Source organism: Belonocnema kinseyi, chromosome 4, assembly GCF_010883055.1.
Source record: "Belonocnema kinseyi isolate 2016_QV_RU_SX_M_011 chromosome 4, B_treatae_v1, whole genome shotgun sequence".
Lineage (NCBI taxonomy): Eukaryota > Metazoa > Arthropoda > Insecta > Hymenoptera > Cynipidae > Belonocnema > Belonocnema kinseyi.
Window position 1 is genome coordinate 12,159,309 of NC_046660.1, and position 14,049 is coordinate 12,173,357.

The window sequence follows — 14,049 nt, forward strand, 5'->3', positions numbered from 1 at the left end:
ATTTCTCGTCTGAAGCAACATTTCTTAACCGCTTTTTGGCCGGATTACACGGCCGGTATTGAAGCCGGGATCCGACCAGTTTACCGTGACGTTTTTAGCCGGTCCCGGCCGGATTCCCCGACCAGCGCCCGGCTTAAAGCGGGGCTATCTGGCTGGGACCCGGCCGGATCCCTGATTGGATTCCTACACGGGTATTTAAATTTATATGATATATTAGCAGAGAAAATTTAACTGTACACGTGTCTCCTTAAATGTTTTCGATGGTTACGGTAAACGAATTTTCCGTAACTCTCATCAACTTTTGATCATTTTTTAGGTCTGATATTTTCTAAATATCTAGACTTGTTTTGCAATTTGAAAAAATGTAACTGAAAATGTGGCGTATTTTTATTAGTATCGGATAGCGTGCCCGATAGGAACTTTCATCTTGAGAATAAAAATCAATGAAAAGGTAACAAAATCCCGTGTAGCACCTATATAATAAATGAGTTTTCGTCAGGTATCTTGATTAATTGCTTTTGTTTTCCAAGCGCAAAAAGTAATTATGTATGGTTATTGGATACGGTAACATCGGGTACCATAACATGCTTTTCTCTTTCAGGGACAAAACAGAGCTAATGGAAGCCCTTTTCCAAATAATTTTCTTAAAAATGTACATAAATCGAGATTACAATTAGGATTATAATATGGAATAGAAATCGCGAAACTACAAAAAATATTTCAAATTTGAAAAAAAACATTAAATTTTAGAAAAACTTTGCATTTTTTTAAACAAAACTATTCTTTCCTGCCATGCTACGTCTAATCTGTGAATATTCTACAGTATTGTAAATAAATCAGTATTCTACAGTATTGCAAATAAATCAGAAGAGAAAGAGAAATAATGGTAGAAAATATGTAAGAGATTAATAAGGTTTTAATAGGAGGAGATTTCAGGACGAGAACAGGAGATCTCAAAAGGAGGGAATGTAGAAGAGATGAAGAACATCCAAAGACATACTGAATTAGATTGAAGAGCTTGGACGTGCGATGTTTTTTTTATCCCAGGAGGAGAAAAAGAGACGGTAATGGAGCATATGATTATATGAATTCCCGATTACTTTCCCATAATAGCGACACCAGAAGAAGAAAAGAGTAATAAAAATAGGACGAAAAAGGAAGAACAAGCATACAGAGCAGGAAGAGGAGATTGGTCAATGGAAGGTAAAGAGCAGTTTCAGGAAAATGTCAGGAATATTTTTAACGAAGGAGGGAAATGTAAACGAGGAGTTGGAAATAATGATAAAAGTAATTTAAAAAAGTATTAGAGTGCTCAAGCAAGAAAGAAGTTAGTGAAGGAGGAGGCAGAAGTGGATGGGATGAGGAATATAAAAAGTAGAAGAATAAGGAAGCGAGAAAGAAATTAATAAAATAGAGAAAAAGGAAAAGGAGTGAAGATTATAGGTGAAAGGTAGTTTTATAGAGAGGTAAAAAGAAGAAAGATAATATACGCGGATATTAAGATGATTGTATAAGAAATTTTGGAAAGTAGGAAAAGAAGCATAAGAAATATGTTCTATTAGGCACTAATGGTATCTAATTCTACGAAAATTGATACTTAAAATCTTACTTTCTACCTTTATCTCTAAATGACACTGTGCTCGTATTTTGTAATAATATCTCTTTTAAACATTATCTCCGGAAACAACGCAATTTTCTATCTATCTCGGATACAATTTTCAAAGAATATCGGGGAATCACATTGAAAGTATAGGCGGATAATAATGTTGAATAATTTTTGCGGTTATACTGTTGTAACATTTTTTGAAATTTTTTGAATACGGACTAAATAGTTTAACAATAGAAAATCTTTTTCGTGAATTATACGAATTTAAGGGAATTGAGAAGAGATGAAATATCTATGAGTCCAAGGTGTGTTTAACAGACTTAATTTTTGGAAGGAAATAATTTATTTTGTTAAAAATTCATCATTAAGATGACAAGCAGTTTTCTAAACAAAAAGGGTAGAAAAGTAAACTTCTTCTTGAAAATTAAACTGTTTGGTTGCGAAATTATGTATTTAAAAAAAAGTTCTTTGGCAGCGAAAATAATTATCCTTATGCGGCTTACTTCACCTAATCTTGTTTCTATTCGTGTAAAAAATATATTCACGTAGTTCAAAACAAAGATGGCAAGGGGACTATGATTTTTTTCAAAACAACTTTTTCTCTTAGTGATTTTATGTAATTCAGAATAATTCTATTCAATCCTGAGTAATTTCAGGTTATCAAGAGTAAGTCTATGTATAGAAGTAACCCAGGGTAATCCAGAGTTACCCTCCGCATTTTTCAGAGCTGTTTCCTCCTCGACTTTTGAGAATTAGTTTTACATTGCAAAAGCAAGCTCACATCCGCAATTCTATGAAAACCGACATTGATAAATTTGCATGATTGTACAATGTGCAATCGTATCAGAATTAGGTGGGCAAAGCGACTGAATAAAAACCCCCCTTCATCTGGAACATTAGCACAATATGTTCCGCAGTTGTGGTTAAAACATATACCTTAATAAATATTAAAGTCATATTTTCTAAAGTCAGTCTTTTTGGCATTTAAAACTGTGACTACTAGGTTTTCATAAAATTTAAAATTTAGCCGTGTCAATGGAAGTGAATAAAATGATATTTTATTCAAAGTATCTCCTTATAATAATGATATGCCGTGGACTGTGTCTTGGAGAGGAACAGCAGTATAATTCGAGGCAGAAGATGATCGTTCTGTGAAAGAGAATAGTTCCTCAATGGATCAAAATAAGGAATGCATTTGTATTGAAAACCTACATTTGAATTTGTCAAACATGGGTATACGGAAAATTTTCGACGGATTCATATCTAGTGCCGCGGTGACGCATCTCGATCTAGAAGACAACGAAATAGAAGAAAGTTCCTTTCAGGCATTCGAAAAACTTCCAAACTTAAGATACCTAAATTTGGCAGGGAACAAGCTAAATCTACCAACTTTCTTGGAATCTGGTATTCACGAGTATCTTGACACTCTTATTTTGGATCGAATGCAATTTCTTCAAACGCCAAATTATTATTATGAAGCCAATCCTGATATATACTTTAATTCTTTCTCTATTGGAACCAAATTTCCAAAACTCAGTCATCTACATCTCCAAGATCTTCAGTTAGGAAGTATTTCTTCATCGAATTGGACACAAATTTTGCCAAGTCTGACTCACTTATATTTTTCAGGTAACAATTTAAAGCATATAGTGGATCAATTCCTGTTAGAAATTCCACCGTCTGTAAGGCATTTGTATCTTGAGAGAAGTGAAATAGAGACGATTATAGATTTCAAAGATGATGAAGGTTTTATATTAGCGAGCAAAACGGATTCTTTAATTACTCTTTCTTTGGACGGAAATAAAATTAATTGTTTGGGATTGATATGGCCATCCTGGATGTACGATGACACATATCACCCGTTGCATGAAGATTGTCATATAACAGAATTAGGTCAATTTAAAAGTTTAGAATTTCTGTCCATTTCCGACAACGAAATATTCCAAATATCGGAAAATGCGTTTAAGCAGAATACCAAATTAGTTTCTTTAAATCTATCAAGAAATAAAATTACAGATATAAGTGACACAATATATAAAAATATGTATAATTTAGAATTTTTAGATCTAAGTGACAATCAACTTGAAAAAGTATCAGGTATATGCGAATTAAATAATTTGAGAAACTTGAATCTTGACCGCAATCTTATAAATGTTGTTAATTCAGAATATATTTGTTCCTCTGATAGTTTGAAAAGTTTATCTTTGAGTGGAAATGGTATAGAAACTATTCCAGCTGATACTTTCAACAAATTGACAAATTTACTTGAATTAAATTTATCTGACAATAAACTAGCTCTTTTTGATTGTCAATCAATGAATCTTAAGAATTTATTTTTAAGCGGAAATCAATTTCGATCCATTGAAGATATATTGCTTCGAAATCAAACCTTCTTGCACTTATTAGATCTTACAAATAACCCAGTAAATGAGTCACTACCATTTTTAATGAAATTCTTTTTTGAGAAAACAATGAAAAATAAAGTAAAACGGTTAAAGTTTTAAATTCATGACTTGCCCCAAGTACAAACGATATTTTGTATCATACAATTTAGCAAAAACGCTGAAAACAGTTAACAATTTAAGATTTTTGAATTCACTTCCGTTTTTTAGATGTATGTATGTTTATGTAGTATATAAGACAAGCATATGCTTGTCTTATAATATTATAGCAATATGATGTTTAATTTTGATTACAAAAAAATATCACATAATTCCATTCCTTTTACTATATATTATGTAATAATATAAAAGTATGGAAAAATGTCGTATTGTATATTGTATCTTGTTTCATCAAAGATGAGGTAAAATAATATAGTATGTATTTCCGTTTCATGAGCTCTTCTTTATCTTGCTAAGATTTTCTTTGTGCTTTTTATGATATATGTAAATTGTCTTACCCTATTCTTCAGTTAAGTTAAAAATAGAAAGTTTGGCATTACTCATGTTTTAATTTCTGTATCATCGAATAAATGACATATTTATAATAAATAGTAAGCTACATATGACTATAATAGATTTCACCTATTATCATTCAAAAACTATTTATTTTTTATTTCGATTGCATTTAATAATTATTAATACGCTATACAAAAAATAAATTTTATGAAAAGTAATAAAATTCAATATTTTTCATATACTGTTTTATCATTAGGATAAAGAAGATGCAGAAGGATTGATTATTAATTTCAAATAAAAGAAGGTAAGTAAAGATTCAATATTTATCAGCGAACATAATTGAAGTGGAATTTATTCTTGCAAAACGTTTTAGTATATCAATTTTATATATAAAATTACATTTTTCCCGGGCTTTTTTTGGGGAAAATAGATTATCAGTTTCATGTCAATTTCATGGCAAATACGAGTTTTTTGACATAAATTATTATTATTCGGTAAACATAACTTTTTAAGTATATTGAAACTGATATTTTTTTACTTGTCTACTACAAACCATTTTTTTGGACAAACAAATAAGATGAATTTTCAACAAAAAACAGAATGATTTTTTTTGCAGTTAGAATAGTTAATTTTCAAAAAAGTACCTGCAACTAAAATGATAAAGCTTCAAAAAAAAAAAATTTTACCAAAATAGTTTTAACCAAAAAATTAATTCTAAAGAAAATATTTCAAATTTAAGACAATTAGTTGAATTTTCAACCATAAAAGATGAATTCGCAATGAAAATTAAGACGAAAGTTAAGACGATGAATTTTCTATAAAACAGTTGACGTTTCAACAAAAATAATTGAATCTTCAAACTCAAAAGACAAATTATAGACAAAATATTTGAATTCAAAACCAGAAAGGATGACTTTTTTTATCAAAATTTTAGAATTTTCAACAAAATAACAAATAAATGTTTACCCAAATAATATAATTTTAAAGTAAGCTAGATGAATTCTGAACCAAAAATATAATAGTTTAGACTTGAACCAAAAATAATTGCCGTCTTTGAAGATTCTTTAACATTTTTTAAATGCCAATAAGGCCACATCGGCCATTTCAAAGTAACGGATGGGACATTTGCACGCAAAAAAAACTTGAAAAATCCTTATTTAAAACTATATCTTGTTTAAGCTAGGCTATCGGTACAAAGTTGCATGAACTTGTAATTTTCTAGATTCTAAAATTCTATTAAATTGGATCATTTTCATGTTATAAACCGAAAAAGAGGGTAACGGATGGGACTCGTACGGGACTCACTTCCACACTTACTTCTCCTTTCAATCAGAACTCTGCAAATTGAGAATAGTTATAACACCAATTTTTTTTGTAATGGATTTCTCTGTTGAAGTTTTCTTTTTATATATGTCAAGTTCGAAAATATATGAACTAGAATTTTGGATAACATTTTTTTTATGGTAACGGATGGGAGATGTACGATCAGGAAGCTAGTTTGGAGGCTTTACAGATAATATATGTTCAATATGAACTAAGAATTGAAAGGAATAGGAGTTAAATAAATTATCAAAGTTTTAAATCAATGAAAAAATAAATTTTATTGCTAAAAACTCAGCCTTAAAACGTTTATTCTACGTAAATTCTTATCAACATCTATATCTATAAAATTGATACTAATATCACACTACTTTTTTATTTAATCTTCAAAATCACTTTCGGAGTACACATCGCTGTATTTTAAACGTATATGTGTTTTAAGGTGCTTAAAATATACTTCGAGTCCGCAAGGGAAAATTGTGAGTTCATGCAGCGTAGACTTAGAAGTATGCCCAACAACAAAACGATAATTGTCTAATTTTTTGAAATGATGGAATGCGCTTAAGCCTAAGACAGTCTTGGATTCTTTGAGTGTTACTGGCACTTTGAAATCATTACTAGACTATTACGTGCGCGCGCACGCGCGCGCTTACTTTTATCCTCATTTTTATCATTTACTCAATTTCTTAATAACAATTTATTTGTTAAAATTTTCTGAACACTTATATTCTTGTTCACATATTACGTAACGTTATTGTAAACCCTTTTACCTTCCTACACCCTAACTGCAGTTACGCAACATTTTTTTGTATTAGTTTAAAAAACTTAATAGACGTTTTGTAAATAAAAATAGATATTTAGGATGAAGTGCGGTATAGAAATACATTAAACAATATTTTGACGTAACACAACAATGCTTTTTTGATATTTTTTTACTGTCACACATTTTCAAATTATTTACAAGGAAAGAAGTATCAGCAATTTTTTTTAGAATTATAAAAATTTTATAACTTTTTTTTATTTTACAAGGTTTTACAAATGATTAAAAAAAATTTAGCCTTTTCAAAAGATATTTAGGGTTTTTATAATTTCAGAAAAAATTATAAATTTTCGGAAATGCTTCCGAGGTTTAAAATATTTTAAATCTATGCAAAGCCTCTTGAATTCCTACAAATATTTTTTAATGAATCCATTTTTTTTAAATCTTGAAAAATCATTTAAAATGTAAAAAATTAAGCTCAAAATCTTCAAAAATTTCTTAAAAATTTTGAAAAAATTATAAAAGATTTTTGAATATTTCAGATTCGTCAACAAAGAATCTAGATTAAAAAAAAAATTTTACGGGATTTTACAAAATAATAGGAAAAGCTCGAGCCCTTTTAAAATGAATATATATACAATGCCTCTTAAAGTTTTAAAAATATCTTTATCTGACTGTAATTTTTCTTGAAATTTTGTAAAGTTATTTCAAATGTAAAACGCTGCCTCAAAACATCCCCAATTTTCCTAGAAACTTGAATAACATTTACTTCTTCACTTAAGACCTTTCAAAATGATTTTAATTAAGGACGTATGATACTTTACCATATAGGTTTTCAGTTTTTCACACATTTTTTTCATAATTTTTAATTTGGAAAAAAAACATTAGTGTCCAGACGTTTGCGTTTTTAAAGTCTGGCTTTCTTTTTGTTTAAAAACTTTCACATAAATCTGCATTTTTAAAATTTTCTGCAGTTTAAAAGTCTTCTTTATTCTCCTTTAATCTTCGCTACAATTATAGAATGTTATGGTTTATTTTATTTTTTATTTATTAATGTTACCAAATTGAAACATTTTGCTTTGAAATCTTCTACTCTTTTTCGAAATTTAAGAAAATATTTGATGTTTCAAAATCTTTTTGAATTTTCTCCTAAAGCTCATTTTTCAAATTAAAAAATCGAAAGAAATTGTTTTGGAACCTAAAGAATTTATGTCATTATCCTGAATTTTTTAAAAAGTCCTAAAATATCTTATGAATTTGCATTGTTTTTTAATCGCTTCAAAACTTCTACATATCTCTTAAATTTACTAAAATTTGTTCTAAAATTATATGTTATGGCACGATGTTGCTTTAAAAACTTTTAAACCCTTTTTTTAAATTTTATGAAATAATTTGAAACGTTTTGTAATCTTTTGTAATGATCTCTTAAAAGTCATTATTAAAAAGTTGTTTGAAATTGTCCCATGAATCTAAACTATATATTTTTCCTTCTCTTATAGCCCTAACAAATTACGTTTACATAAATTTAAATTATATCCTGGAAAATGGAAATAATTGTCTAAAAATCTTCCATATTTTTTTAAAAACAATTTTGAAATCTTTAAAATTTGAAATTATGATTTCAAAATGAAATATTACCTGCTTAAAATTTTCCCATAACTGTTTCAAAAAATTTAATCGCAAAATCTTTAGAAATTATTAAGACGCTTCTATTGTTATAATTCTTAAAATAAGTTTTTTCAATGATCTATTTGATTTATCTCTTTGAAATTAAAAAAAAAAAACAGATTACCCAGATGTAAAAAAAGAAAACATTTGTTTCTTCTTCAAAACTCTGGAATTTTAATATGGTAGCAAAATGTTAAGAAAAAATTATTGCACCACACAAAATACTTAATTAAAAAAAAGAGTTATAATTGAATCTTCATCTAGTTGGATGTTGTGGAAAAATTAGTCATCCAACAATTAATTGATTTTTTGTTAAATGATAAACATAATTATTACTCTACATTTTGTTTTAATATCACATTCATTTTTGCAATTTTCTTTATTGGTAACTTTTGATATTAATTTCAGAAAAAAATAAAACGTATTTCCATATGATTTGAAAAATCGAATGCAAATACACATTTCAGTACATGATAATCATTTGAAAAATTATATAATTGAAATAATATAATTGCAAATATAAATTAACTTTTAATATTCAAATTATATTCAATATTCCATTATAGAACCTTAAAGTCAATAATTAAATTATGTTACTTCAATTTTAGGAATTAAGTTTTAATCTTTATTTACTTTAATAATTATTAAAGTTTTCTGATTATAATCAGAAAACGTTAATTAGCTAATAATCAATTGACCATTTTACAAAAGAAAAACCATTAAAATATGATTCTGTTATAAAACATTCAAATAACCTTAACTTTATATACTTTTTTTAACTAGAACTTTTATTTATAAAAATGGTATTTAATCTTAAACTTTTAAACTAATTCCAGAAAATGTCACTTTTAGTAGAATCAGTTGATAATGAATTAATCAGTTCACAAAATAAAAAACATGACAATTATTTTCATCGAAACATTCAAATAATGTTTACATTATATTCTCATTCAAAATTTGAAACTGGATTTCTCTACATTTAATTTATTAATAAGCTTTCTAATTAAGTTAAAAAAATTAAAATATGTGTGCATATAATTTAGAAAATTGAATTTAAATACTCATTTCACAATATCGGAAGCACCATAAAAATGATATAATTGTAACAGAGGTATTTAAAAGAAATAAAGAAACTTTTATTACGGAAGAAATAGATAATATTTAATTACATAATTTGAGAGGAAATAACATATTTATATTACTAAATATTAAACAATTTAAATCCAATATTTATGCACTTTGATATTTTATTTCTTATTATTAAATTTTAATTTATATTCTATTACTATTAAACTTAATGATTTCACAAAATATCTATTAATTTAATAATCTTTTATATTATTTAAAAAAATTAGATTTTAAGATAAAATTTAAAAAATTATTCCTGTAGCATTGAATAAACCAATTTAAAATTTACTGAAATTATATATTAAATTTTAAACTTGTAAATAATTTAAAAATATGAAATATGAATATAATATTATTGTAAAAATTATAAGCATGTATAACATAATTATTAAACTTTATAATTTGCAAATATATAAATCATGAAAATATTATTATTATTATAACGAAAATGTAAAAAAAATTGTTGTTAATGACTCAATTATGTAAAATTTACAATTAATATAGCTCCAATATTAAATAGTTAATAAATTTTAATTTTATAACGTTAAAATAAAAGTACGGTATTATTTAATTTTAATATATAAATAACAAGTTTTTTAACATTAAATCATTAACATAATTAAAACATTAATATAATAAATTTATTGAATTGTAATTTAGCTTATAATAACTGTATGTTTTAATCAAAATTTTAATTATAATTCATATAATGATATTATTAAACTTAATGATTTCGCCATATATCTATTAATTTAATAATCGTTTATATTATTTTTACCATTAAATCATTAATATAATTAGAACATGAAAATAATAAATTTATTTAATTCTAATTTAGTTTATGATAACTTTATATTCAAATAACATTTTTCATTATAATTTATATCATAAAATTATTAAACTTAATGATTTCACAATATATCTGTTAATTTAATATTCTTTTATATTATTCAAAAAAGTTAGATTTTAACATAAATTTTAAATTACTATTCCTGTAACATTGAATAAATTACATTGTAGTGAAAAGTATCTTCAGTAATTTAATTGTAACGATTGAAGAGTTATGAGAAACAGATTTAAATATTATACATGATAATAATTCATTAAAAATAACTGCTGTTATTGAAAGTGAAAAGAAAAAGACACAAACCGCAAATAATTATCGGCGATCGATAAAAGAAGAAATCTAGTTTTTCATTTTGATTATTTTTATACGCTGAAAAAAGATGTCACCATACAATAAATCACGTCATTAACTTGACCATATAAGATTTCGCCTCCATGCGCTACTAATGGAGGTTACGAGTTTTTATATATAGGATTCCACCTCGCATCAAGGAATTTTTGATTCTCTAAGGTATTTTCAGTCGGTACATAAAAGACGGTCGTTTTTACAACATCTTTTCGCAACAAGATTATAATCTTTGGCGGATTTGGCCATCTGCTCTTTTTTAGGAACTGATGCCATTACCTGTAAAAAAATTAATTTTCACCAAAATAGTTTTAACCAAAAAATTAATTCTAAAGACAATATTTCAAATTTAAGACAGTTAGTTTAATTTTCAACCATGAAAGATGAATTCGCAACGGAAATTGTATTATTTGATATTTTAACAAAGAATCATTTTAATTTTAAATAAAAAACAGTTGAATTCAAACAAAAAACTGTATTTTCATCAAAATATTTGAATCTTCAAATAAACAGGTGCATTTTTAACAAAAAAGGTTACATTTCTACTAAAAGAGATTAATTTCTTTATTTTATTTTTAAGTTAAGACTATGGATTTTCTATAAATTAGTTGACGTTGCAACAAAAATAATTGAAGTTTTTGAAGAAACTTTTAAAAAATGTGAAATGCCATTAAGGGCACGTGATACTTCGTCATGTGGTCAATCGGATACAGTTTCCCCGGCTTTTTTCCCACAAAAATGTAAATTTTTAAATACTGAATTCGGAGATGCTATAAAATATCATAACGGACGTCCTTGGACTCTTCTTTGAGGGATAATAACTAAAAAAGTATTATTGTGCTGAATAAAAATTTTATTTATGCACATTATTTTGAGGTTAGAGTCATTTTCACGCTTCTGTCATTCCGATAATGTAGTTCTCGGTCGTACCGATGCTGTCGGTAAGCACTCTAGAATAATTATGGGAGAGAATTGTAACACATATAACCTTGAAAGACACACAAACGTTTTTAGCAAAATCCAAATTATTTGGAATTAACCCACAAAAAAGTATGTCTGGACATCCATTAATATGTTCTTTATCATTTCCCAAGTTTTCAAGACAAAATATTTATTATTCTAGAAAAAAAGCCGTGGGAATCTTAAACTGGTAAAACCGATAATTTTCTAAGTATCACAAGCCCATAAAATCTATAAACTTCTTAAAACTTTTTGGAAATACCTTGAAAAATTTCTCAATTGTTGTAAATAAGTTATTTTAAATTCAATAAAATACTATAAGACCCGATGAACTTCTATGAAATCTAATGATTTTGTCTAAAATCCTGGAAATTGTATTAAAATATCTTCAGAGCTTTTTAAAATCCCTTGAAATCATTGATCTGTTAAATTTTTTTATAAAGTTTCTTTGGACCTTCAAAAAGATTCTATAGGTCTCATAAAATTATTCCAATTTTTTCGAAATTTAAACAAAATTATTCTTAAAATCCACGTGAAAATGTTTGTAAAACCCTTTAAATCATTAGGATCATTGGAAATCACTAGAAAATGTAATCTCTTGAAAATACCGTGATTCTATAAAAACTCCTTAAAATATTTAAGCCTCTTTGAAATCTTTCAAAATTTCTGAAAACTTTTCAAAGCTCTTGAAAATTCTTTGAAATTAAAACAAATACCTTTGAATCTTTAAACTCCTTTAATGCCTTCAAATAATTGAAACCTATTAAAAATTTCTTGGGATTTTTTTAAAAAGAATTTAAGAAAATTCAGAAATAGTTATAAGCTGCAATTCAATAGTGGTTTACCCATATGGGTTAGTATAGTTAAAGAAACGTGTGTGGAGCTCTTACAAAATTTCTTCGCAATTAAATAATTCAGAATAATTCAGGTAATATCAAAAATAGCTTTCGACTGATTTGTTAAAAAATTGGTCTTTTTCTTTGAAAATAATTTTCCTGATTAAAAATTTAGCTATTCCTTTTTTTGTTAAATACTGATCGTTTTTTATTTGAAAATTTATGTATTTTGTTGAAAATTCAACCATTTTGTTAGAAAATTTAACTATATCTTGAAATTCGTTTTCTTTTGGGTTGAAAATTAATTTTTGTATGTGATAATTTAACTATTCTGATTTTTGTTTAAAATTTAGTTTTTTTAATTTGAAAATAAAATTACAAGATTAAAAGTCCAACTAATTTCAGTTTTCTGATTGAAGATCCTTGATTTTAGTTGAAAGTAGTTGTTTTGACAATTAAATTATTTTTTTGAAAATTTTTGTTCAAATTCTTCAGTTTGGGTATAGCCCATTGATCTGCTTGCTTGCAGCTTAAAAACTTTGGTTGTAAATTCAGGTATTTTATTAAAAGTTCGTGTTTTTTGGTAGAAAATTAATCTTCATGCATGAAAATTCAATTCAGATCGCACGTATATCGCCTTCATTTGTCGCATTTAAGTGATTGATAAGCACGTGGGCGCGCAATGAATCTCATTTCGTCATCATGAGTACGACTGCCACGGTGCATTTGTTTAAACAACATGCATGTAGTAAAAATTAAATTACATGAGAACAATTAGTGATTAAAAAATATACTTTTACGCAAAAACAATATTTAACGACATTGTCATTGTTGTCTCTTGATATTAACTATCAATATAGAGCAGAACGCTTGTTCCGTCTCCTCTTTTAACAGTATCTTTTTTTACACCTATTTTGTTAAATAATTCTCAATATAAGCTTCTTTATTTATTGATGGACCTTACTACATTTAAACAAGATCAAATTTATGATAATAATAATAACAGCCGTGTTTTTTACAGAACTAGCTCTAGAGGAGAATTTGAGAATAGCTTCTTTCAACTGCGAGCTAATTTTTTCTTTAATTTTAGTAATGTCTTATTTTTTATCTTTACTTCCTAAAGAGGAGAAAATTTGTTTCTCTCGAAACGTCGACAATGGCCTTTTTGGTCAAAAGGCCTTTTTCTAGTCTAAAGTATGTCACTGTTATATACTTTACACAGACTTTTCTTTGCAACGTTTTTATCCAACTTCAGATAAAAAATGTTATTCAGATTTAATACGTGATTGTACATCCCACAATCATATCAAAATTAGGTGGTCAAAGCAATCGTATATAAACCCCCATTTCATCTGGAACACCAATACAATATATTCTGCAGTTGCAGTTCAAACATATGTATCTTAATTATTAGAGGCATATTTCCTGAAGTAAATACTTTTGGAATTTAAAACTGTGACTACCGAATTTTCACAGAATTTAAAATTGATTCAAGTCAATAGTAGTGGAGAAAATGATATTTTATTCAAAGCATCTACTCATAATAATGATATGCTGTGCACTGTGTCTTGGAGGGGAACAAGAAACAAAATATGAGGCAGAAGAGGCTGTGAAAGAGGAAAGTTCCTCGATGGATGAACGCAAGGAAGAAGAAACAAAATATGAGGCAGAAGATGCTTTGA

At 26.8% G+C, this 14,049-nt stretch overlaps 1 protein-coding gene across 1 annotated transcript; it reads left to right on the forward strand.

Annotated features, from left to right (window-relative positions):
* The first annotated feature begins 2,835 nt into the window (after positions 1–2,835).
* On the forward strand, positions 2,836–13,555 carry LOC117170755 (leucine-rich repeat-containing protein let-4-like). Its single transcript, XM_033357789.1, has 2 exons — positions 2,836–3,499; positions 13,389–13,555. Exons 1-2 carry the CDS (start codon positions 2,836–2,838, stop codon positions 13,553–13,555), a joined length of 831 nt encoding a protein of 276 aa, XP_033213680.1.
* The last annotated feature ends 494 nt before the right edge of the window (positions 13,556–14,049 follow it).